At 39.4% G+C, this 24,421-nt stretch overlaps 1 protein-coding gene across 1 annotated transcript in view; it reads right to left on the minus strand.

Annotated features, from left to right (window-relative positions):
* The window catches only part of LOC134532092 (sorting nexin-25-like), a 33,059-nt gene that overhangs the window by 7,301 nt on the left and 1,337 nt on the right, over positions 1–24,421 (minus strand). The window contains exons 2-15 of the mRNA XM_063368342.1: positions 19,797–20,004; positions 18,106–18,269; positions 16,788–17,101; positions 12,734–12,920; positions 11,470–11,626; positions 9,798–9,932; positions 7,977–8,189; positions 7,725–7,902; positions 7,508–7,647; positions 6,829–7,002; positions 6,229–6,368; positions 2,912–3,035; positions 1,960–2,096; positions 475–666 (exon numbers count right to left, since the gene is read on the minus strand). Coding sequence (XP_063224412.1) covers positions 475–666; positions 1,960–2,096; positions 2,912–3,035; positions 6,229–6,368; positions 6,829–7,002; positions 7,508–7,647; positions 7,725–7,902; positions 7,977–8,189; positions 9,798–9,932; positions 11,470–11,626; positions 12,734–12,920; positions 16,788–17,101; positions 18,106–18,269; positions 19,797–20,004 — 2,463 coding nt within the window. The remainder of the gene's footprint in view (positions 1–474; positions 667–1,959; positions 2,097–2,911; positions 3,036–6,228; positions 6,369–6,828; positions 7,003–7,507; positions 7,648–7,724; positions 7,903–7,976; positions 8,190–9,797; positions 9,933–11,469; positions 11,627–12,733; positions 12,921–16,787; positions 17,102–18,105; positions 18,270–19,796; positions 20,005–24,421) is intronic.

Genomic DNA, 24,421 nt, shown 5'->3' on the forward strand with positions numbered 1-24,421 from the left:
AAGTGCCATTTTCATACAACCAAAAAATTGCACAGGCATTTTTTATGCAGTTGTTCTGAGAGGTCAATTACCGACATACAGCACAGAACTGTCATCACTGGATAAAAATAATTCCATTATTGTTCACCATCGTCAAACAACCATAAGAATTAATTTAGTGTATTTTTGCTCAATGAAAAAGAATCCCATAATTATGTACGATGAGGGACATACTAGCCCTGTGGAAAATTACAGCATGTTTAACTTCACACAGTCGCTCTGGGCCACCAGAATTGCTAATACCTGTGGTCAAACATTTCTAGTTAATTTGGCTAGAACAGAAAAGGTAAGAACTGTGGTCTGGCACTTGCTACATTGCCTGAGCCGTCACACGTGTGACCAAGTAGTGCAACACTGGGACGAGGACTGGTTGTACAATGTAACACCCCCCCATACACAAATCCTGGCTACGCCACTGACTGTGCCATGTCAGACCTGTTGATGGTGCGGTCGTAGGTGAGCTGCACGAAGGTGATGAGCGTGCGCCGCAGCCACTTGAACACGCCCTTCATGTCGAACACCTCTCCCAGCAGGCCGTAGAGCGGCTCCGCCACGCCGTCCTTGTCGCCCGGCGCCGCTCGCCCCTCCCCCTCCTCCAGCAGCAGCGACACCTCCTCCTCGTCCTCGCTGCCGCACCACACACTAGCGTTCGTACAGGGAGCCTACAACTCCCTACCACGCTCGTGCAACTTCCGAGTTCTAGGTTAGGTCAGTCACAACATGCTCGTTTTCATTGGGAACTTCTGATTTGGCGGCTGAAGCAGCGTTAGTACCGAAACGCAAAACTTCGGAAATCTTGGGGAATTCTTGCACGGAACCGAAACTATGTGAGTTGTAGGCTTCCCCGCATTCACGTACCGGTACGAGAATGGGATATTCCGTAAGAGCAAAAATGGGAACACGTGATCTTGCTGTCTTCTTCTGGTAGTGCTGGCCCCACAGAGCTACAGAAAAACAGCCGCGAACAAGACGAACTGGACACATTTCGGAAATGCATGATGGAGAACATTTAATGACAGTTTGCCCGAAAATGGGCGGGATGGAGTAAGCACGAATTTGCCTCAGTGGAAGTGGTGGCAGGAGGAGGAAAGAAATGAGTCACAGCGAAGAGTCCCGAGAGACATGGTGGTCGAGAACTGGGCAATTACTGATGAGCAAAGATTTTTTTTTCCCCTAACCTAACTAAAAACTAAGTGTGTTTGGGAGGGTTCCGGGTTAGGGAGGGAGACTAAGTGAGTCTCAGGCCGAAGCCTATATGCTCTAATCATGCAGGTTATGAACCATGCAGGAGGGGTAGCATGCATCATGTGCTAGGAGGGGATTGGCCAGCCATGGCAGTGATTGGCGCCATGACTAACTCCCCTCACTGACTATACTAGACTGAAACTAGATGAGTTGAGCCCAGGTAAAACCTGCATAAAAGCAGGGAAAACCCTAGGCACTGACATGTAGGATGCAAAAATTTCATGCATTAATAACAAGCAGGATGCTTACGGGAAACAAGGATGGTTCTGGAAGAAGAGTTGGACAGAGTAGAATAGAGTCTACCATGCAGGGGGTTGGTCACTTGGACATTGCTGCCCGCAATGATTTGGGTGGCAGTGGTTCTTTCAGGGGCGAATTTTCGTCGCTTCCCGCCTGGCTGCCAGCCAGCTCGATGAGCACAGCGGGCGCACCATTTCTTACAGCGTGATAGCATATCTGGCCGGAAGGAGAGGGTAACCAATGGGGAGCAAGCATGGCACCTGTTGCGTAGGCGGTGGAAGCACCACAGCACAACAGGCAATACTCAGCTGTTGGAGGTATCTGCAGTAGCATGCAGCCGGCACCCACCCGGTCTCTCGTGGAGACGGGCAGACATCGTCACGGCAGTGAAGGGGGAAGAGTCTGCCAACAGTTGTAGTGGGGGGCAGTGCTCACCTCTTGAACAGCGTGGCCAGCGAGAAGCCAGACTTCTTCTGAGACGGGAGCGTGACCTGCTTGAGATGCTCTGAGCTCGGGCTGAGGAACCTGTACAGCGCCTCGCTGTGGTTCAGTCCTTCGTCTTCCAACACCACCTGCAAGCGCAACCTCTCTAGTGTCTTCCTTCGCAGAGCGTAAATACCAGTGAAGTTGTCACAGCAAAACTAATGTGCAGGTGATAAACAAATAAACAAATGGAGCAGATGAAGTTTTGTTTTCAGTACACACACAGGTTGGACTTGGTTTGAAAGAAAGGGAAATTTCCAACAAGTTAAATACATTTTCTGATTTCCAGATAAAAAATATCACCATTAAAATTGCTAAAAAAATGACAATAAAATAGTCTGGATATAAATAATATAATTAACTAAAACAAAAAAAAAGTTTTGAAATTATAGTTGACAAAACTGCTTTTTCATGTTCTTTCATTGCAGAGTCAATTATCACCTATCACATACTGAATAAGTTTTCATTTTCAGTAACACTGCTCAACACTAATGAACCAAATACAATGTCAATAGGAGCAGACTGAAATAAATGTCATTCCCAACAGAAGTGGACAGGCACACAGGTAGGCTTGGCAGGGATATGATTTACCCAATCCTCGACTTTAAACATAAGCAATTGGATGGTCATCATTTGTAATAAACAGACGTGACTCAAAAACAAAATTAATGTAAATAAAACATACCAAATTCAAGAGAAAGTTTCTGTAATTTAGTTCATAATATCGCCAAACCTACGTATGTTTAAACACAGTTAACAGGGCAGCTATTACAAACATAACTGGGTGAATAAATAGTATGTTAAGTGTAAATATATGCCATTTTGTGAAAACTTGCTGACCCCATTCGTCAGTGAGCTTCCAGGCTACTTGTACTTACTCCTGTCGTGGCTGACTTGCACTGACCTGCAGGTACGTCTGTATCTGCTGCTTAGCCTTCTCCAGCGCAGTCTTCACAGCTTGCTTTCCAAAACGATACTTGATCGACTGGGCAGGAAGATCCAGTTGTTTGACGCGGGAACTCAACTGACTAAAAAAAGACACCACACTCAATAATCATCCTGGGGAAAATCAGGTGACGTTGCAGACATCCCTTTCAAGTTGTTGAAAAAACTAAAAGAAAACTGGTATCCAAGTAGGTTTTACCGATATTGTTATCCTCAGCTAATATACTATTTCCTGGAATTTTGGGTAGGTGGCCACCTTGTAGTATACACACTTGAAAATGAAAAAGGAAGGGGGGAGGGGAGAGAGTTATTGCAAAGTTGTTACACGTAATATTTTGTAATAACAAATGACATGAATTCACCACGTTTGCCACTATGCAAACTTAATTTTTTTTGGTAAAAAAAAAGTGAATTTTTCACAATTAAAATAAAAATTAGAATCCACTTCCAAAAATTCAGAAATTAAATAAACTTACTTTGATTTATTTTATAATTTAAATATGAAAATTGCAAGAATACAAGATGACTGTCCATATAAATGGTTTTACCAGTCTGTATCATTTGGTCCCACTGTTTAAAAACATTTATCGTCACCAAAGACAATATGCTTCAATACTAAAATATGTGAATACAAAACCCAACACGTAGAAACATTACACAATCAAATTACAAATTGTATCCAGCAAATAGGAAAGAGTGCAACCGGTGTGTTTATGATCCTACAAACTTTAAAGGTTAGGTATTTTATTGGAGGTGGACGGAAATTGCATTTTTAATTCGGGACGGAACTCAGTCAAGAAAGATATTGAATTTTCAGGATTGGAATCGGTAGCAAAAGCTTTGAAATTTGGTCATTTGGTGTACAGAAAAAAAGATTAACTATTAAAATGTGCATATTTATAATTCTTGCATAAACTATATTAACAGTTCAAATGATTTCAATTTCACAAAAAAAAAATGGCACATAAGGGCAAATAATAAGTAACATAATTGAAATAGAAACAAACATATTATGCCCTACACTTCAAATTTTCGTGAAGAAATACTAATTCTTCAGCATATTTAATTTTTTTTTGTTGGTGACAATATTGTCTACACTAGAGAAAACACGTTCACAGGCAGAATCAGATACTATTTTTTTTTTCCTTCAAGAATGTTATCTTTAGGATGTTGTATAACATGCCTGTGCATTCCTGTGGCTGTACCATATTCAGTTTTCAGGACAGAAGGGCAAAAGTGATTGCATCCCGTTATCAGCTAATTTCTTGAAGAATTTCCAAATTGGTGCTGAAGTCACACCTGGTTCACCTTTGCCACTACTGCCTGAAATGCCAAATTAAGAAACCATAAGTTTTTATTTCATAAAATTTACCATAAATAATTATTACGCCCACTTTAGAGTCATATTCTCATTTTTCGTTATTAACTTTTGACCATATATGATGTGATGACCAACTGCCAATACTTAAAACCACTCTGATGTTTCTGAAAATCTAACAGAAATTTATGGCTTAAATTTTTGAAACCAAGATGGCGTCTTTCGGATTCTTTGTTTAAAACAAAGTGTGTTATTTTGAAAATCATGCGCTTGGCAACATTGTACATTGCTGCTCTCGTGAAAATCATTTTCAAACATAACTAGTGATACGGTAAAGAAGTTTACTAATGTCAAAAGCAAAATGAATTAATTAAATATAGGTTTGATCACAGTAAACACTTCATTTAGTCGAGTTTTTATTTTTAAAAGGGTTTATGAACAAGTGCTGAATTTAAGTTTCACAGATAGGGCTTAGGTGTGTTTTTGTGATATCTTTGTGCTCTGTCTGGTCAATAGATGTGCAAAGTTATTGTTTGTTACGTGATGTAAATTTAGAGGGAAACATAAGCATATAATGTTCTTATAATATAAAGTTTACTGGCCGAAGGTTGTTACTATCAAAAAAATTGGTTTTCCCCGAGGTATTATTCCAAGAAAAATTATTTTACTGCCACATAGTACACAATATTAATACTAATAACTTATATGAAAGTAAAAAAAAAAATCTCTGACATTTTTATTGGACATGTAGACATCATCTTGCTATGCAAAGAATTTTTTTATACTGCTGACACAACTGTACATGATTGTAATGAATTTTTTAAAAGAAAGATTTACATATTTATGTTAAAACTGGCTTAAATAAAACTAAAGAAAAAAATAACATCAAATTCAGGTAAAAACAGCACCTAATTGTCTCAAGAAATAAAAACACAAACACTTGTCTCTGGTATAACACTGTAATGTTAGTATGAATAATCATGCTTGAACATCAGTGTCACCGTGGCATGCATGTACCGTATTGGTACGTAAATAGGTCAACCCCTTCTACAGCACACTCAAATCAGGGAAAAATAAATTTTAACTAACTAAAATGATTATCAGCAGCATATTACCACAGTAACACTTCAACTAAGTTAGTATTTATTGAACTGACAAAAAGTGTTGTTCTTACTTTTCCGTTTATCTTCAAATTCTTTGTAGTGGTGCCAACATTTTATACGGCAATGGCTACATTTTCCAAGTTCATAGAAATTGTGACGTAAAATCATTTACCAGTACGTTTAATTTTGATGTAAAAAACCCAAAATGGTTTCATGTCAAACGTGTATGAATCAACCATAAAACAGCACATATTTCAAATAGGTTTTATTGTTCTTGTTACTATTGGTATGTACCGGTATTTGTTTATTCGTGTCGCAACTACAAGTTGCCAACACTGCTGCCATTTTGATTTTCCTGTGGTAGAAAAGTACATAAAGCATACTACAGTAAATAACATTACGGCAAAATTGCTGTTTTTACTATGTAATTGTTTACTGTAGATACCACATTTTACAAGCAAATAAAATTACCGCAGCCTGTTAAATACAGTTAAAAAATAACCAAACCGAGCTTTCAAAAGCTATGTGCTACAAGTGACCACATCTGTGTACTTAAACTTAAAATATGATACGTTATTAGGGTTAAGTGTAATTACTAAATTTCTAAGTTGGAAAAATTACTAATTCCACGTAAGTACGGCGTAATTTTAGGTCAATGAATTGTATATCTGATTACAATTTTTATGCCATAAGTAATTCTTGAAATGTATGTGTTTAATTATACTATTTTGGCTAGTGCCCCATTATAGGCCGACTCTAGATTTCAAGGTTGACAAAACTGGCAAAAAAGGTTGGTCTATCTTTGGACCAATACGGTACAATGCTGGTGTCACTGATCGAAGCGGAGCCACGCACCAGAGCTTCTTGTGCAGCAGCTGGAAGTCAGAGAGCTTGCGCAGCACGACCCAGCCCGTGGACACGGCCTCCGCGTCGCTCTCGTCCTCCACCACGTGCACCACCAGCACGAACTGGGGGCACTCCCTGTCCTCGCACAGCTGCAAGCACGGCGACACAGCCCAGTTCCTCTATACTCCACGCACTCGCGCAAGTGTTCCAATACTCTCAATCTTAGGATATCTTATCACTTCAATTACTATATATTTAATGGACATTACGAATAGTGATAAATTTTCGAAATTCATCTGGGTGCAATTGATATTTTATGCACACCTGTATTTTCCCAAACATTAGCAATGGTCCAGAATTCAAGCATTACTTCGTCCACTCTTGCATGCAGTAATCCAGGAAAAAACATGCTTTGACAAATTTAACATTTAATGCTGATGTCCATAGAGACACCATGTAAACTACTGAAACCACTCTGTGCGCTCTTCTAGGAAACAACAAAAATATGTTGCAAAATATATAAAGTGTGAAGAGAGGGAAAAGATGCTGTGTCAGCATGATGTAGGACAGAGAAAGGAAAGAGCAACAGCAAGAGGCAAGGCGACGCACCTCGGCAGACTGCACGGAGGCTCGCCACTGGCCGAGGTGCTCCCCCCACTCCTCGGTGCGCGACAAGTGTGCCTCGAGCTGCCGCCTCTCCCCCTCCAGGCGCTCCACCTCCTTCTCCAGCACGCTGAGCACGCGCGAGTCCGGCTTGAGGGCCGTGCGCAGAGCTTGCAGCGCCTGTCGACAACACCACTGCACAGCCGGTGGCACGCTGCTCTGTCTCCAGCCTGCCGTACACCCGTGCTTCCCAAACGACCACTGACACAGTCTAAAACTGGGATTTGATTACCACAGTTGACACCAGTCAGGAGAGAACGACATGCCGTGATTACATTTCTACATCTTGCAAACGAGAACCAAATACCTGTCAAAGATTACGTTGGAACAAAGGGAGAGGCAGACAAGAAAAAGATTTACGATATTAATGCTTATCAAATACTGTTGTACTATCAGTAGCTCAAACGTGATATTTCAGCATAAAACTGTGTATCTCCCCTTTACAAAACCTAGCGGTTGTGAACTATTTATGATGCGGATCGTCTCGCCGTTGCCCGTGCGTGAAGGAGAATGGACGACGTGCAGCACGGTCCACCGGGAACATTGACAGTGTACCGGGAGGTCATCAAACAGTGAATTCGAACCAACGTTTTGTCGCACCTGCCTCGTGTGCGCACGGCCCCACCTGGGTCTTGTTGCAGAGCCGCTCCTGCAGCCGGCACAGCTTGGTGGCGGCGTAGTTTGAGTGATCCAGGCCGTCCAGCTCCGGCTCGTCCGAGGGCTCCGCCGGGCCCTCCGCCGCCGCCCCCACCGCCTCGCCCTCGCCTGCCAACACGGCCGCTCGCATGTAGGTGGCAGACTCACGGGCTGAAGGTCGCGAGCCAGACGCGAGGGCCACGCACCTGGGGGAAGCGAGCTGCGGTCGCCGTCCAGCGCCGCCTCCATCTGCTGGTAGAGGGGGTGCCGGGCGAAGGAGGGGTATAGCTCCTCCAGCTGCCGCACCACCGACTCCCGCACCTCGTAGAACACCTCCGGCCCGCTGTCGCCCAGCAGGAAGCCCTCCATCCTCTTCAGCGTGGGCTGCAACGCGGGGTCACCGTCACCACCTCCACACAGCGACAGCGGGGCGACAGCACGTGACAGCGGGGACCCACCTTGTCGACCTGCACGTCGGGGGACGGGGTGTTGACGTAGGTGTAGAATATCTCGGCCCCCAGCTGGTGCCAGCTGCTGCGGTCCGAGGCGGCCAGCTCCTCCACCGCCGCCCAGAAGCCCAGCAGCGACTGGCTGCCCGCCTGCTCCAGGAACTGCGCCAGGAAGCGTCGGCGCACCACGCTCGCCAGCACGCTCCGCAGCGACACCACGTCCTGCGGCAGCCCCCCTCGCCTGCCTGCACTCGTCCCGGACTTGCCACTGGAGACTGTGTGTGGGTGGAGGCAGAGCCAGGTCACCACATCCAGCTGAACAGCCAGTTCTTTTCAATTTAATTTCGAGTCTGATTTGTTTCATTCCAAGTTGGCCCAGAAAAACCACCCATACTAGTAACAAATTACTTGAAAACTTGATGCTTGCATGCAAGAACTTTTAAGTTTATTTTTAAGTTATGTCTTTAACTTGCAAAAGTTTATTTCATTTTGAAAAAGTAAATGAGTTTTTTAAACTTCTTTATGATAAAAATTCATTGATTGCAAAAGTTTTTATTTTTTTTTCAAAGTAAAGTTCTGATTACTGTCTGATTACTTTCTGACAAAACAATTTTACAATACATACCAATCATAGTTCTAGTTGAAATTAATGTCACTCGATATATAACAATTTAAGTCCCTTGGTTAAGATTACTTAACTAGGTACGTCCACATTAGGGGTGGAATTCTGTTAATATATAACTTAGTTTTTAGTTAGCCAAAGACCTCCCTAATAAAAAAAAGTTCATTAAAATCCTGCAAGTAGTTTTCGATTGATACTCCAACAGACAAAATTTTTTTTAACTATATTTTTCAATTATCGCTAACGTACAGAGCCATTTCCAATACATGTTTGATCATTTCATGTAATGTACAGACATTTTGCCTCGAACAGTTTTATTACTATAGATGATCACGGATGGTACCAACTAATTACATAAAATCTCACATATTTTCAATTCTGGAAACTATTCACAGTTCACTTGTGTTAAAACGAAAGAAACTTATTTCATACATTATACATAAGAAAAAGATGGTAGAGTGGTCCCAATAGGCGATTTGGATTTGATTTTTGGAAGGAGTTAACCCTAGACTTTTCACAGGTGGAAACGTAGCAAGTGGTGCCATAAGCCATACATTTATTTCTCAATGCACACTCTTTATCTCATCAGTCATCACCTCTCATTCTGTCTAGCTACCTAGATTCCAACGATATGGTAGGTCCTAGTTCATTCACTCAATTGGGGTCATTTAGAAATGGGGTGTTGGAAATTTGAAGTTGGCCAGTGAATTTCAGGGCTCCTGAAATAACACTAGAAAATTTGACTGTGTGTGATACTTCATTACTCATTGTCTACATCGGTAAAATAACTGGCTCTGTCCCCTGTCAGGAGTTTGAGAGAGACTGAAACCGACCAACGAGAACACTGTTGTTGTCTTCACATGACATTTGTGAATTGTTTGGGAAAAAAGTAGATCTGAGACATCATTATTCCACAGCCAAGTGTTTAAGAGAGTTTGGTGGTATGCAGTTTTGGTACAGTCAAAATTTTTTTTTTTTTAAATAATAAGACTTGCTAACAAGTTAAAGCTAAACTTATGTAAAAATAATTTAATTAAAATTTTAGTTTCATTAAAATGTTCTTCTTTCCATTACTACACAGCACGAACAGAGCCTTCACACTACTGCCGCTAGCAGTGACTCCTCAGGGCAGCTTTAGAGATGAACCGGGATCTGTGCTGCAGCGGAGGAGCAAACGAGGGTTCCCGACGTCAGGGCCAAGCACGCACCTCGCCGGATATCATGGTGCTGGCCTCCACCGCCTCCTCCACCGGGTACCGGGACCCCCGCCCGGACCGCGGGCGCTTGTCCGCGGAGCCCTTGGCCTGCGTCAGCTGGCTGAGGTACCGCTTCAGCTGTCGCCCCTGACAACACCACCGGCCAGACACTTCACCGCACATGACCGCTTGTTTCTTCTGCAGGCACCACACATCACCTTATGTCGAGTCCTTGTATAAACAAAAAAATTAATGTGTTCTAGAAGGACAAAATTCAGAAACACTTATTAAAAAAATATTAAAAATATCTTCCCCTAGGACTCTTAAGGAAATATAACATTATTAATTTTTAAAACAAATTATATTAAACAATTTCTGAACTAAGTGTATAAAAAATTTTAAGATTTAAAATTTTTTTTAATACATTTTAAATGAAGTTTTTAATTCCTGTATGGATATCATACATACCATAAAGATCTCACCTAAAGTTTTTAAAATATTTTTGAATATATAAAAATAAAAAATTTTTTTTGAACATATTACAATGATAATCTCCGTACTTAAAAAAATATTAAAAATAAATGCTGTATCAAAATGGGTGAACAAAGTATTTATCTTCCATTTAGTCTACCCTTAACGACTATAGTACAAACATACCATTTGCCACCCGTTTTCCTATACTACCTCATTTACCTGAATATACGTAATGTGATGGTTTTTTTTTTTACCAAAATTGCTAAACTTGAAGTGGAGGTAGCATTATAATCTATAATTGAAAACTTGTATTTGAAAAACCAGACACTATGCCTCGTAACTGCATCACTTGTTTATGATTTTCTGAACCTTGTATAGGGAAGGGGTGTGTCAGCAGGCGACAGATGAGACAGGATAACACTTTGGAATGCCATGATGTGGAGGGGGCTGCTAGCCCCTCTTATTCTACTCTCCCTGGAGACAGCCATGTTCCACAGCATTCTTTGTTTCCGACCCGTGGCTAAGAACTATAGCCATAAATCTTTTTTTTCCCCTTCTAATTGCTGCTCGTAGAAAAAGGCACCAGTAAAGCTGTTTGTAAATATGGTGTAATTTACTAGTTTAAATAATAGTTAAATTCTGTGTGTGATTTTTTAGGAAAATAGTTTTTTTCCCATATACTCATAATCAAAAATTTTTGTGTCACATTATATTTTAGAGTGATATGGTATTTTTGCTGTTCTTAAATTTATTTTATTAATACTTACAAAAAGACCTTTTAACATTTCCTTTCAGCTGTTTTGCTTCACCATTCATCTTTCAACATTCACAGTTTGAAAATCCATTTCAAACCCCAAAAGTGATGATGAACTCCAAACACAAAATGAAAAGTTGACATTTATACTTACAAAAACTTTTTTTTATTGTCACGAAAATTTTTACATAGGAAATAAACTGGTTTGTTAATTAACAACTAGTTAATGCTCTGCATCTACAACTGCTGGGAAAACAGTCTCAGAGAGGCAGTGCAGATAAACACACATGCACTACACTGCAAAACCAATTACTGTGTTCTCCCATCTTGTGCCTGTTACCAGCGCGTCCCACCCCTGCAGTTGTCTGCTCTCTCACCCCCCCCCCCCCCCCACTCTTCCTTTCATACGCAAGCCGGTCAATCGCAACGACCAACACGACTCAATAGACCCCATACCTTGAAGAAGTTGAACTTGTCTCCCTCGAAGGGCCTTTCAGCCTCCGCTTCCTTGATGCAGTTGACACGGTCGCTGTCGCTGTGGCGCTCACTGCTGGCCTGCGTCGTCTCGGGGACCACGTCGTGCGTGCGAGCACTGGCCGTCTCGCCGTGCCCTCTGCACATTGCACGCACGACACACAATACAACTACACTGCTCTACTTACAGACGCCAACACATCATCTCACATTACCACTAAATTTAACTTATCGTAAGATAACATAAAATGCCACTTTATTTTGAGTGTATGCTTACATTGTCTATCAGGTTGGACAAACACAACATTTATTTAAATATAATTTGGTTGAGTCAGTGTGTGAGCTGAGCCATCTGAAGTGACGCAGGATGAAAACAGAAGTATGACAGTTACGTAAAATTATGTATCAAATTACAATCACAAAAAGTTAAAGATTAATATTTAGACTGATCATAACCATATCTGTAGTGAAACTGATTTAAGGCAGCTTTTACACAATCCCAACCATGTTTCTTCCCTTGAAATAACACACTTTGATTACTGTTGTTTTGAAATAAAGACTAACATTAATTAAAACAAAATCACAAGTAGGTCAGTTGTACAACTAGGGAAAAACTCTTTTTTAGTTCTTAAGTTTCAATTTTTCCAGCAGCATTGCACAGATGAATGGCTGGAAGTTACTTATTACTCCTCTTATGACACAGACTGCATGAACAGGACACTGATTGATTATTTTCACGTGCTTTTTTTAAGATTTACTATTAAGCCCGGTGTCACGCAGGGTGCAGATTATTTATGTGTTGTCTTTGTTCTCGGTTATTTAAAATTTAATCAGCACTGAGAAACTTAAATACAATCGCAGAACCACCAAAAGTTTTACAGCCAAACCTTTTCTAAACAAACTGCAAGAGAAGTCCAGTAAAATATGTGGTTATCTACATCTTATAAGATGTGAACTTATTGGAAACAAGGAGTTCAAAAAAATTATTTAAGCTTTAAAGGAAGTGGAAATTGTGGTAAGTATCCTACGGGTGTGTGAGTAACAACAATAACACACACACAAACATACCCAAAAACAAAAAATTGCAGATAAGTCGTAATTAGGAGGTAAGTTACAATAAGTTCTGGAAAAATCACATTTTACCGTAAGTCCTCAGTGTCTTTTCATTGGGAAAGGTTTGGCTGCGGTACTGAGACTATGTTTGAAGTTCCGAGGACCAGGACCGAATGTGTGATCAGTTCTGCACCTGGTGTGCTGCACTTGGTCGAGGTCCCTGGAGGACTTGATCATCTGCACGAGGTCGTCGAAGGTGGAGGAGCGCGCCCAGGGCTTCCTGAGCGCCGCGTCACCGCGCGTCTGCTGCTGGATCAGCGACACTATCTTCTGGTTGATGAAGTCGGGGTCCGTGAGCAGCTGGATGGCCGGGTAGAACACTAAGCACACGACCACACCTCGCGGATTCCTCGAAGGTTCCGCAGGCTCCTGGGAGTACTGCCCTCACTTGGCTCTCAGTGGAAATTACTTCCCCAACCAAGAAAACTTCTTTCTTTTAAAAATGGGGGGGAGGGGGGGATTAACCCAGGGGCGCAACAACAGGGGGAGGGGGGGGCAAGGGTATTTTGCCCCCCCTCTGAAACTGTGAAGTGGGGGCAAACGGGGGCAAATAAAGTGCTGCACAAGTCGGATATGTTATTTCCACTAGCTGTGTAATCAATTTTTAGATACTAATTCCACCTTGAAACACAAATTTTCCCGGGGGAGGACCCCCCGACCCCCCGCTTCAATAAGGGGGGATTGATGATTCTTTATAAAAAGGTATATTGCCCCCCCCCCCCCCCCCCCCTCTTTGAAAATTTAGTTGTTGCGCCCCTGAAATTAACCCAAATACCTAATGCAGTCAAACCTCAAACACACAAACCTGAAGGGACCCCATAATTTTGTCACTTTGCTAAAAAACAAAGGTTAGTATTATTAACCACACTTTTACAAAATTTAATCACAATTTGTATATAATTTCTAATTCAAATGTATATAAAAGTTAAAAATATTTATTTTTTAATTTTTTTAGGGCATGCATTAACACACCTAAAGATTAGAATATGCTCCGAAGGAAATTTGCACACAATTTTACACATCAACTGTAGTTTTTTTTAGGAATTGCAAAATACTATTTTAGGATGGCTACACATGTAATGTAACTACAAAACAAAATTTATTCTGTGCTACTTTTTAAAAGTATTTAAGAAAGAAGAATAAAGTGCAGGTTTAGAAACTACCCATAAAAAGACCTACAATTTTGGAAAAATATGTAATTTTTAAGCCAAAACAAAAGTAATGGCATCAGAATTACAGTAAGCTTCCGATTATCTGGGTGTGGGTCAACCGGTTAATGGATTAACAATGCCATATTTTACTTCCATAAACCATAATTAAAAAAATTGACTTTTTATTTCCATGCCCGCACTTTGGTAATGGCACTTGAATTAATAAAATGCAATGAATTAGTAAAGCAATGAATTAATAATCAACGAATCAACAAACAATACTTTGCTTTTCCTTGATAGCTATTCACTTTCTTCATTGCACAATTATTTCCGATGACGCCCAAGTGTTCAGCTAACGTTATATTACACCATCCTGCATGTCAACAGCAACTCTGGAGAGAAAAGCCAGAAGCTCTTAGGGCTAGTTTACTTTATGCCACTTAGATGTGTTAGTGAAAAATCATGGCAGACACGTATTTAGTAAACAACAGTCGGGAATTACGTTAATAGGTTAAATAAGCTTTCAAATAATAGAAAAGGTTACATTTATGCTTTTTGAATTCTTATTAGAAAAAATATATCTCCTAAATCAATAACATTATTATTTAATTTTAGGTTGTTTAATCTTTAAATGTTATTCAACATTTATTTAAATTTACTTCAAATGTACTTAGATGCATATTAGTTTTGTAAATTAATGTTATCGGGAGTAGTGTCTTGAAATGGTAGTCAGCATTCACACTTACATATTTGGAAAACAAAATTTTTGATTACAATAATCTCTTATGGAAAAAAACTTATGTGACTAGCACTGTTTTGATTAGCGCTCTGTTTTACTGAAACAAATTAGACGTTAGGGGCGTTAGTTTGAGGGACGGGTGTTACAGTATTGGTCTAGATAGTCGGGATAAAATTACCCCGGATAATCCGGAGTCTACTGTATTTTAGACAAGACTTTACACTGTTTCTTCAAATTATTCTGGGATAATTGAACTAACCATCCTTTACTCTCTATAACTATTTACCCTTGGAACAAAACAAGTTTTTATTACATAATAAATAATGTAAATTAGTTAGCACTACAACTCCTACGTAATATCTAAGGACAGAGAAAACATTTAGTATTCTAATTTTAGGTGTGTTATGCAGGTACTAAATAAAAAAATTTTTTTAACTTAATCTGATTTTAATTTAGAAATTCTATGATAACTGAGATTAAATTTTGTAGTAGTTTGCATAGTAAAAACCTCATTATTGCAAAGTTACAAAATTATGGTCCCTTTAGGTATGCACTATTGAAGTTTGACTAACTTTTATTCCAGGTTTCCCTTGCAGCCAAAGGAATTATTTGGTTAGAGATTACTTATTTTATATTCAAGCACATCTTTCAATCCTTATAATAAAGGCCATCTAATTTTCCAGATCGTTGAGACGATCTTGCATTTTAGGGCCTAATACATTTACAGGTATTTCATATTTGAAGTAAGTGATCCTTAGGGACAAGTTTTTATGGTGAATTGCGATAAAACCAAAACATATTTCACCATATAACAACAAAATGCAGGAATGTAGCTACAAGGGATGGTGCAAATAGATTACACCCACACATGAAAATGCAACTTCGCACTTGTTTCAAATCTCAGTGGTATTTCGTCAATTAGCTTTAAATATATTGTATTATGTGATATATATTTATCGAAAATCTTAGCTACTAAAGTGAATTTCAAAATCATGCAGGAGGCCGGCACACAATTAACAACAAACTTAAATCTCGCCGTCAAAACGTAATCACTTAAATAAAAAAATAAAATAAAAAACCTACATCATAGACATAAGTGTAACATGCATGACACACTAGTGTACAGCTGTGCACATGCAATGTCTATGGTATATTTTTTTTCAGCAAATAATGCTGCCTGCCATCTCGAAAAAAGGTTGGTTATCCATGCACGTTATCTTAATATATAGCAATGGTTTGCTGCAGAACTTTATTCTGAAAATTCTTGATGTTATTGGCTGTAAAACCAGAAGGGGTGACTGGTTGCATTGAAACTCAGATCCCGGATTCACCGGCTGTTGCACTCAACTTGAGAAGCATTGAAAATGTGGTCATTAGATACTTAGAAGCTAGGGATCTGTGTTTCTCAAAATTATGTGGCATTCCTTACAGGATAAAAAAATGGTGTTCTAAAAAAGGTTCATCAAAAATGAATATAAGTTCAACAGGAAAACAGGAATTGGGAATCGTTGAGACATTGAAGCTGCAGGTGTCCATTGTGGTGGCCACAGATGGGATCCGGCTGCATCCCAGGCAGCGTAAAGACACTTGGAGTAAACAATTTTGTGACATCACAAGGCAGATATATGACTTTTATCCAAATACATCTGTTAGGAGTGCTGGCCTTCATGAGCTGCAGTCCCTAGTTCCTCAGGACACACGAGGCAAAGGCAAACCAGCCTAGTCCACTATGTGGCTGAGCTACTGCGAACATGTTCTCTTTGAATGAAGGATAGGCATCCCACAGTTGTGCTGAATCCGGAAAGGAAATCAAAAGAAAGAAATGATGCAAGGGTCATGCGACTTTTCATTTTTTTTCGCAGAAAATAGTAGAGTATCCAGTTTCTTTCTTAGATAAGAGTAAAATGCACTACCCACAAGAAAAGCAAATTCATATGAACTGACAGAACTATTTCTGGGCATATCGCACCCTGAGTACAAGACTACCGTAACTCAAAAAATTGAGTTTATGAGATATTTTTACCATAAGCAGGAAAATATCAATTATCTAGGCACTGCAAGACTATCGCAATATTATATTTACTTTTACGGGACTTACGGCAAATAATGTAGTGTTGCACTCTGGAAAATATTATATAAGAATATGTGCAAGACTATGGCATCTGAGTGGTGATAGTATTGCACTGATATTTGAGTTAGGATAGTCTTGGACTCAGGGTGCGATATGTGCCACAGTGTTGTACACCAGTATACAGGCAGGTAAGCAGGCTAGCATGGGACAGGCGGTGTGCGCTCACGCTTGCAGACCAGGATCTCGCGCAGCAGCACGGCCACGGCGGGCACGGCCGCGTAGGGGCGCGGGAACAGCAGCGGCACGGCTCGCTCCACCAGGCGGCGCAAGTAGTCACGCTCCGCCGCCGGCGAGGCCAGGTGGGGGGACAGCCGGTAGTCGGGGGCGTCGCGACCCTGGGCGGAGGCCAGCGCCTGCCCCAGCCGCACGCGCTCCAGGTGCTGCGTCACCTTGTTCACCAGGTCCTCCGCCATCAGCTTCACCTTGTCCACGCGCGCCAGTCGCAGCTGCAGCTGCTGCGTCAGCTGCCAGACGTCCGACCTGCGCCACCGACCGTTCGACACTCGCTTGTTTTCAGAGCGCAGTGAAGCTGCATGCCACCTCCTGGCGGTATCCACCAGGGCCGGATTTAGGGGAGGACAACCGGGGCGAAAGCCCCGGGGCCCCCACAAAACGGAGGGCCCTCACAATAGTCTCTTCAGAAAAAAAAAATCTTTCAAATTCCGACAAGTCAAACACTAATAAACATCTTTTCCTTTGATATTCTTTTTTTTGCTGTTTTACCATTACCAACAGTACTTTGTACATACATTATTATATTATCGTTAAATATTAACAGAAATATTCATTGACACTAAAATTTAATTTCATATAATTCTTGTCTCCGATTATATTTATGTATGTTTTTAAAATACTAAGAGAATCTACTTGATTTCACAATAGATTATTTATTTGAAAACTCAAATGAAAAAAATTGTTAATTTTATTTGGAAAATAATTTGGGGCCAGGAGGCCTCCTCCGCTCCTCTGTTGCCCCGAGGCCTCCAGACTTCTAAATCCGGCCCTGGTATCCACACTGACGCTAACAATCATTTTTGCACAGTATAAACAGCGCTGCCAACTTTCAGACAAACCTTTCAGTAATCACATAATGCATACATTTTGACATGAACTGAACAAACTACTGCTATATCGGTTCTACTTTTTTCTCCTGGTTCTAGGTTCGGTTTCGGTTCTCAGATTAAAGTTAACCTTCACGCAATTTCAAGTCGAACCCAAGATGATACAGTGTGCCGTAGTAAACGGTGTGTTTGTTTGACATGACTCATCAGCACCCCCACTTAATCATAAATTGGATCACAAATAAGCCACCCGGCCTTAAGTAGCACAGTTGCTTCTTGCGTCACCAGATGCGATAATATAAAAACATTTAATCAATCCCACTTATTCACATACTTAACAACAAAATATTTAGTAAAAGAGAGAAGATATGTGTATGGATGAAATGATGAAAGGATCCCTTGTCCTGCAGGCCGGCCGCTCACCTGACGTGGCACAGGACGTCCTCGGAGCGGAACCCCAGCGCGTCCAGCGGCCGGCCCACGTAGTCTCGCAGCGCCAGGTCCATCAGCTGCTGCAGGATGCCGTCCACCATGCGGCCGTAGATCACCGGCAGCCGGGGGGGCTTCTCCGCTCGCGGTTCCGAGCCCTGCACAACCATCGCCGCTCTGCTCCCGATGCTCTCAGACCGTCAATGTCCTCCAGTCGGGCACAGCCGTGCCGGATTGGTGATTTTGCGTATTACTGAATGCCAATTCAGTTTAAACGGAAAAAACTAAATGTGAAAATGTGGAACGTAACTCGCAATAAAACGGGAAAAACTGTACTGAAATGTAAACTGACTGTAACCTCAAACTCTGAACAGAATAAAAATTGCCGGCAGCACAGTAATGCAACTCTACGGCCAAGGTGAACAGCCGGAAACACCAGAAGAATTCTGAATGTGAGCGACTCCATTAGTATGTGCCAAACTATACAATGCAGGATTAGATAAGCAAAACTATAGAATGCATGATTAAATATGCCAAAAAATACAATGCAGGATTAAATAAACCAAACTATAGACTGCCAGATTTAAAAAACAACAACTACTGAATACCGGATTTAAAAAGTCAAACTATTGAAAGCCGGTTTTAATATGCCCAACTATAGCATGCCGGATTAAATGTTGTGGCCCTTGCCTAGGCCACAACAAATTTAGAGTTTTTTTTTGGTGTTTTAATTCTAGAATTAAATGTTTAATTACTTTTAGTTATTTTATTGTAATTCTTAATATCTTTTAAGGACCGCTTTAATTGGTAGGTAAAAGTAATTAAATAAATGTACGTGGCAGGGTTTAAATAGGTTTATATTTATTTTATTGGCGCTTTGTTAGCAACGACAATATAAAACAAAATTGAGTTAGCAGAAATATAACTATCGAGTGGGAAGTTTCAGAACTAGTCCATGGTGCAGCGCCAACTGGATGCGGGAATCGAACAGTGTGATTGTGTGTGGTAACGTGTGAAAACCTGGCTGATGACGCAGGCGTGTGGATGGTTTGGCGTACTCGGCAGTCAAATTGGGATGCTGGTACGAGTGAGTTGCAAGCCGCGTCTAAACTTGCCGATGTTTGGAATGCAACTACACAGGTAAACGGAGACAAACAACAAGATGCGCGACAAATTCTGCATCGTCCTGCAACATCGCGCGCTATTGCGCAAAATTGCCGAACATTTCGAGCACTGTGTGTCGCACCTTAATTGTAGCCAAATACATGCTCTGAAGCTAACAAACATGTCCACGTTAATGCAGTGGTATGCTCACGCTACAACAGAAGGTAGAGAGACGATGTGACGAGAATTAGAGATTGTAACGTTGCAAGAACCCTGCCCTCCTAGCTAAATATTTTTCTTTTAAACTTCCTTTTTGCATATGTAAGTATTAATATTAATTAAAATATTATTATTATAATTATTAATTAAAATATTAATTTTCGACAGGCGAATATATGTGTTGAATGAGTGAGTAAAACATTGAAAGTGATTGGATGCGTTCGTTTCGTCTTTCGGACAATAAAACATTAATTAAAAAGTAAGAAATCTTTTTATTTCATATAACGAACTGTAACAAGATGCGAGTGGAAAGAGAGGTACAAAAGCAAGGAAAGACGTGCATGCAACCGGCTTCTACTAACCGTGAGGTATTTCCTCATAGCCTCGAGCCCGGGGGCGGGCTTGGGGTAGCGGTACTGCGTGTCCCTCCAGGGTGCGTTGATGCAGACGCCCGCGACGATCAGGAACACGAAGGTCATGGCGATCAGCAGCAGCGTGCCTTGTGGCTGGAATACGAGCGCGAGCAGCAGAGCAGCCAGGCTCGTCACCACGTAGAGCGCCCTCATGCCTCTACAACACAGAGCAACCACCACTGCTTCGCCCTGCACATTCTGAATTATACAAGCTGGTATATCTACAATAATTATAATTTTTTGGGACTTTTTTTATATATGTGATGCAAACAAGATGTCATGAAATTCGGTAGACGGCAATTACAAGAAAATAAAAAATTTAATGAGTAAAATTTTTTTCCTTATTATTTTACAAAACATTATTTAAAAAATTTTAAAAGTATAATCTTTGATGAACAATTTTTTTTTCACTTTTACTCTGAACAGCTGTTTTACTGATTACAAAGTGGCTGTCATTCAAATTGTCCAGTTTGCTTGTGTAAAATGCTACTTTCAGGTTATCTGGTAAGTAAGTATTACATAGAATTTCATTTCAGTTGGTGGGAATGATAGATTTTTTTTAAGGATTTTGGGGGGAGATATAGCCCCTCCAATTTGCCCTCACCCCTGAATTTTAATTTAAAAATATAGGGTATGGACAAATACATTTCTCATTCTTTAAATGAATCACGCAATGGGGAATTTTATTTTTATTTATTAAATCTTATTTCTAATGCTTTTATTACTTAGTTTGCATTCTTGAATTTTTTCCATGATAAACAGTGAAAAACTGCAATGACATAAGTCCAGATTCATATCTTGTACAAAAATATTTTATAAGTACATAAATAAATATATAGTTTTTTCAATTTTGAGTGTTAAAAATGTTTAGTACGTCACATATTTAGGTAGTTTTACATGTTTCATTGGGATGAAAATGGTATTCTCCCTCCCTAATATTAATTCTAACTATACTGATCATGCATCTAGCTAACAATTATTTTTATATTTAAATTACATTCAAAACACTAACATTTTTTTGGTTATAATCATGTCCTATACATGATAACATATATAAGACACATGAAAAATATATTATTTTTTTTACACAACATGTGTAAAATATATTTTTTTTACCCAACATGTGTAAAATATTTAACTGTCATAAATCATACAAATTATATGTCTATCTCAGTCACGGCTCAATGTTCTTAGCCTACGGATGGTCCTCAGCCTATTCAATCTATTTCATCTTATCGTCATCTGTATGATGAAAATTCATAATTAATTCATTTCTGAATCGATCCGATTTCTTGAGTTCATTTTACCCCTTAATAATGTTTCATCTTCAAGTGTCTCTCGCATTGATCACACTAAAATGTTCAAGTCACTGCCAAAGAAAAAATATAAATCTGGTCAGACAGCTAGCAATTGATAGTCATCCTGCGACTGTAGACTTTAAATTATGTATTGAAGATGGAAGATATAATTAAAATGATTATTTCTCTTAGTAAAAAGGTTCATGAACTTAAGAACGCTAATACTATTCTCAAAACCCTCTTGATGGACTCTCGTTCTGAAACTGCAGATATTAAGAATGAACTGCGTGAAATCAAACAAAGTTTACAATCTCAGAGTGGGCACCTCAAAACCTATGGCCAGTCTGTTTAAAAATTTTACGAGCACCTTGCAAGGTAATAATATGCCACGTGATGATGCAGCAACTACAATTATTGTTACAGGTGAAATACATTTGGCTCGCCATGAAAATAACGCCGTCAGCCATGGCATAACCAGACAACACCATCAACTCTCGTCCTATCAAGATGACTTTATTATTCTTGGTGACTTCAATGCTCCTGGCTTTGATTGGTGTAGTAATCTATCTTACAATAATGCATTTATGCAACCCATCAACAGCAACAAGGTTCAGTGCGTAATTAATTTTTCTTTTAGTTTGGGTCGCACCAGTGTAATGTTACACAAGCACCAATTAACCAACTTGACATTTGTTTTACTAACATATCTCGGTGTCAAGTGGTTCTTGCTGACGAAGCTCTAGTCAAAGAAGATACTTATCATCCTGCACTACTAACTTTTACACTCGTTAGTGAATCTCCAAACACTGTCTCTTATATGCTGAGGAACTATAAAGATGGTGACTTCCTTGGATTTTACAATTCAATAAAAAAAAACCATGACTGGACTAAATTTTATGATTCATCCAATGTTGACAATTTAGTTGACCAGCTAGCTACGTGTTTGTGTAATAATATCAATCTTTTTTCCCCAGTAATTTCTAAAAAAAGCTTCTGGTTCTCTCAGGAGCTTTTACTTGCACTTAAATGTAAAATACATTTCTACAAACTTTATAAAAGACTACAATACTATGACTAAAATAAGAAGTTTTATTACTCATTTTTTCACACTATAGGAAACATGTAAAAGTACTAATCAAGCGTGATAAGATTAAATGCACTAATTTTATTAACGATAATATCAAGTCTAGCCCTAAGAATTTTTGGCGCTTTGTGAAACTAATGAGACATGGTTTTTACAAACAATCTCCTCTTACAGTTAATGGTATTATACCAACAATGATCCTGTTGTGTTAGCTAATGTATTTGCTGAATATTTTGTTTCTGCAAACATTCTTAATCACAACAAAACCTTCAATCCTTGTTGCGATACTATTTCAGTTCCTACAATCTCTGATAGTCTAGTACAATGGAGAATTAAATTCCTTAAATCTTCCATGTCATGCAGACCTGATGGTATTCTCAACTTTTTACTTAAAGGTTGCTCGTTTTCACTTGTACCTCTTCTTTCACACATATTTTACGGTAGTTTAAAGACACGAGTCTTTCCTAAATCCTGGAAAATAGCAAAGGTTATTCCTATTCATAAAAATTGAAGAAAATTAACTATCTCTATCATCCAATATCTGTGCTTACTGGTTTCTCGAAAATTTTTGACAAAGTAATTTTCAAAATATTAAATTTCTCACTAAAAAAAAAAAATTCTCTCTTAATCAGCATGGGTTTAGAAATGGTATTTCCACAACCACCAATCTTATTTCTTTTCTTAATCCTGTCTATTATCAAACTACACATAGAGATCACGTGTGTTACCCTTCCCTTCTTACTTTTCAATGTTTTTATTGATGATATAACCTATGCTCTCAACCACTCTAACGGTGTTTTATTTGCCGATGATCTGCAGCCCTTTTTTTAAACATTAAAACTTTAAATGATTGTACTCTCCTTAAAAGGGGCATCAATTCAATTAAATACTGGTGTAATCTTAATTTAGTAACACTTTATATTGATAAAACAAAAATAATTTATTTTACTGAAAATATAAACCTATACTTTTTGATTATAAATTAGCTAACGTTGTATTACCTTAAATCCTTTTCTGTAAAAGATCTTGGTATTTTCTTAGACTAATTTTTTTTTTTTCACCAACTTGTTATATAGGTACATTTATTGTCTAACTCGAGGAGAAACCTAGAGCGTTAATAAAATTTATTACCGTACTTATTATGCGACTAATCCTCAATCAATTTCTCACTTATTAGGTCAAAACTTGAATATGTTCTGTAGTTTAGAATTATATCAATTCAACTGATTGTGAGAGAATTGAAAGTATGTATACAAACTAAACTAATTAATTTGATGAAGCTTAAACATTTTTCTTCACCCTTCCTACCCTCTCTCTCAGATCATGGAGCCTACATTGATGCTATTTTTATCAAGAACTGCATAGGCTATTTTTTAATGTGTCCTACAAACAGTGATTTCTTAGAAACCAGTAAGAATTAAGAAACTCTGTTTACAGGGTAAATAGAGAAACGCTTTTAGTATTTAAAGTGTTTTCGGAATTTTGTTATTTATTTAGGCGACGGAAAAGCCATGACGAAAGAATATTATTAAATAAGTACAGTCAACTAAGGAATTTTGCAGAAATAGCTGTAAAACTTGATTTCAGAGCCAATTGTGGTATATAGAAAAGTTCCACACAAGATATGAAATTTTATCCCGAAGTCCTTGTGGTATTTTATCTTAAAATCCTTAAGGAAAAGTGTCTTTACTCTCTGCAATCAATGATATCACATTATTAGATAAAGCCATTTATTAGAGATCCATGCAAAAATCAATGCATTGTTTACAGACATTGCAGACTCTCCAATCCAGCGGTGACTCCACCGAACGTCATCCCTGGATAATAGGTAGTTGTGTACTGTAAAAGGAAAGTGGTGGATGCAAGCAAAGATCAAGTGCGGGTGTCAGCGATGGTCCCTACTGGTCGCTCCATGTCACTTCCAGAGTCAGTAATGGTCCCTACTGGTCCCCGACACCACTTCAAATGTTGGCGATGGTCCCTACTGATCGTCCATGTCATTCAAGTGTCAGCGATGGTCCCTACTGGTCCTTCACGTCATCTCAATTGGAAGCTAGTATCAAGTAAATAGTGGGGCGGCGAAAACAATCAGGCCAATCTAGTAGATAACATGTTCAACTACACTAATAACAAATAAAGCACAACATGGTGACGACAGAGACACTGCACAGGATACCTACTGTAATCCATAA

Source organism: Bacillus rossius, chromosome 5, assembly GCF_032445375.1.
Source record: "Bacillus rossius redtenbacheri isolate Brsri chromosome 5, Brsri_v3, whole genome shotgun sequence".
Lineage (NCBI taxonomy): Eukaryota > Metazoa > Arthropoda > Insecta > Phasmatodea > Bacillidae > Bacillus > Bacillus rossius.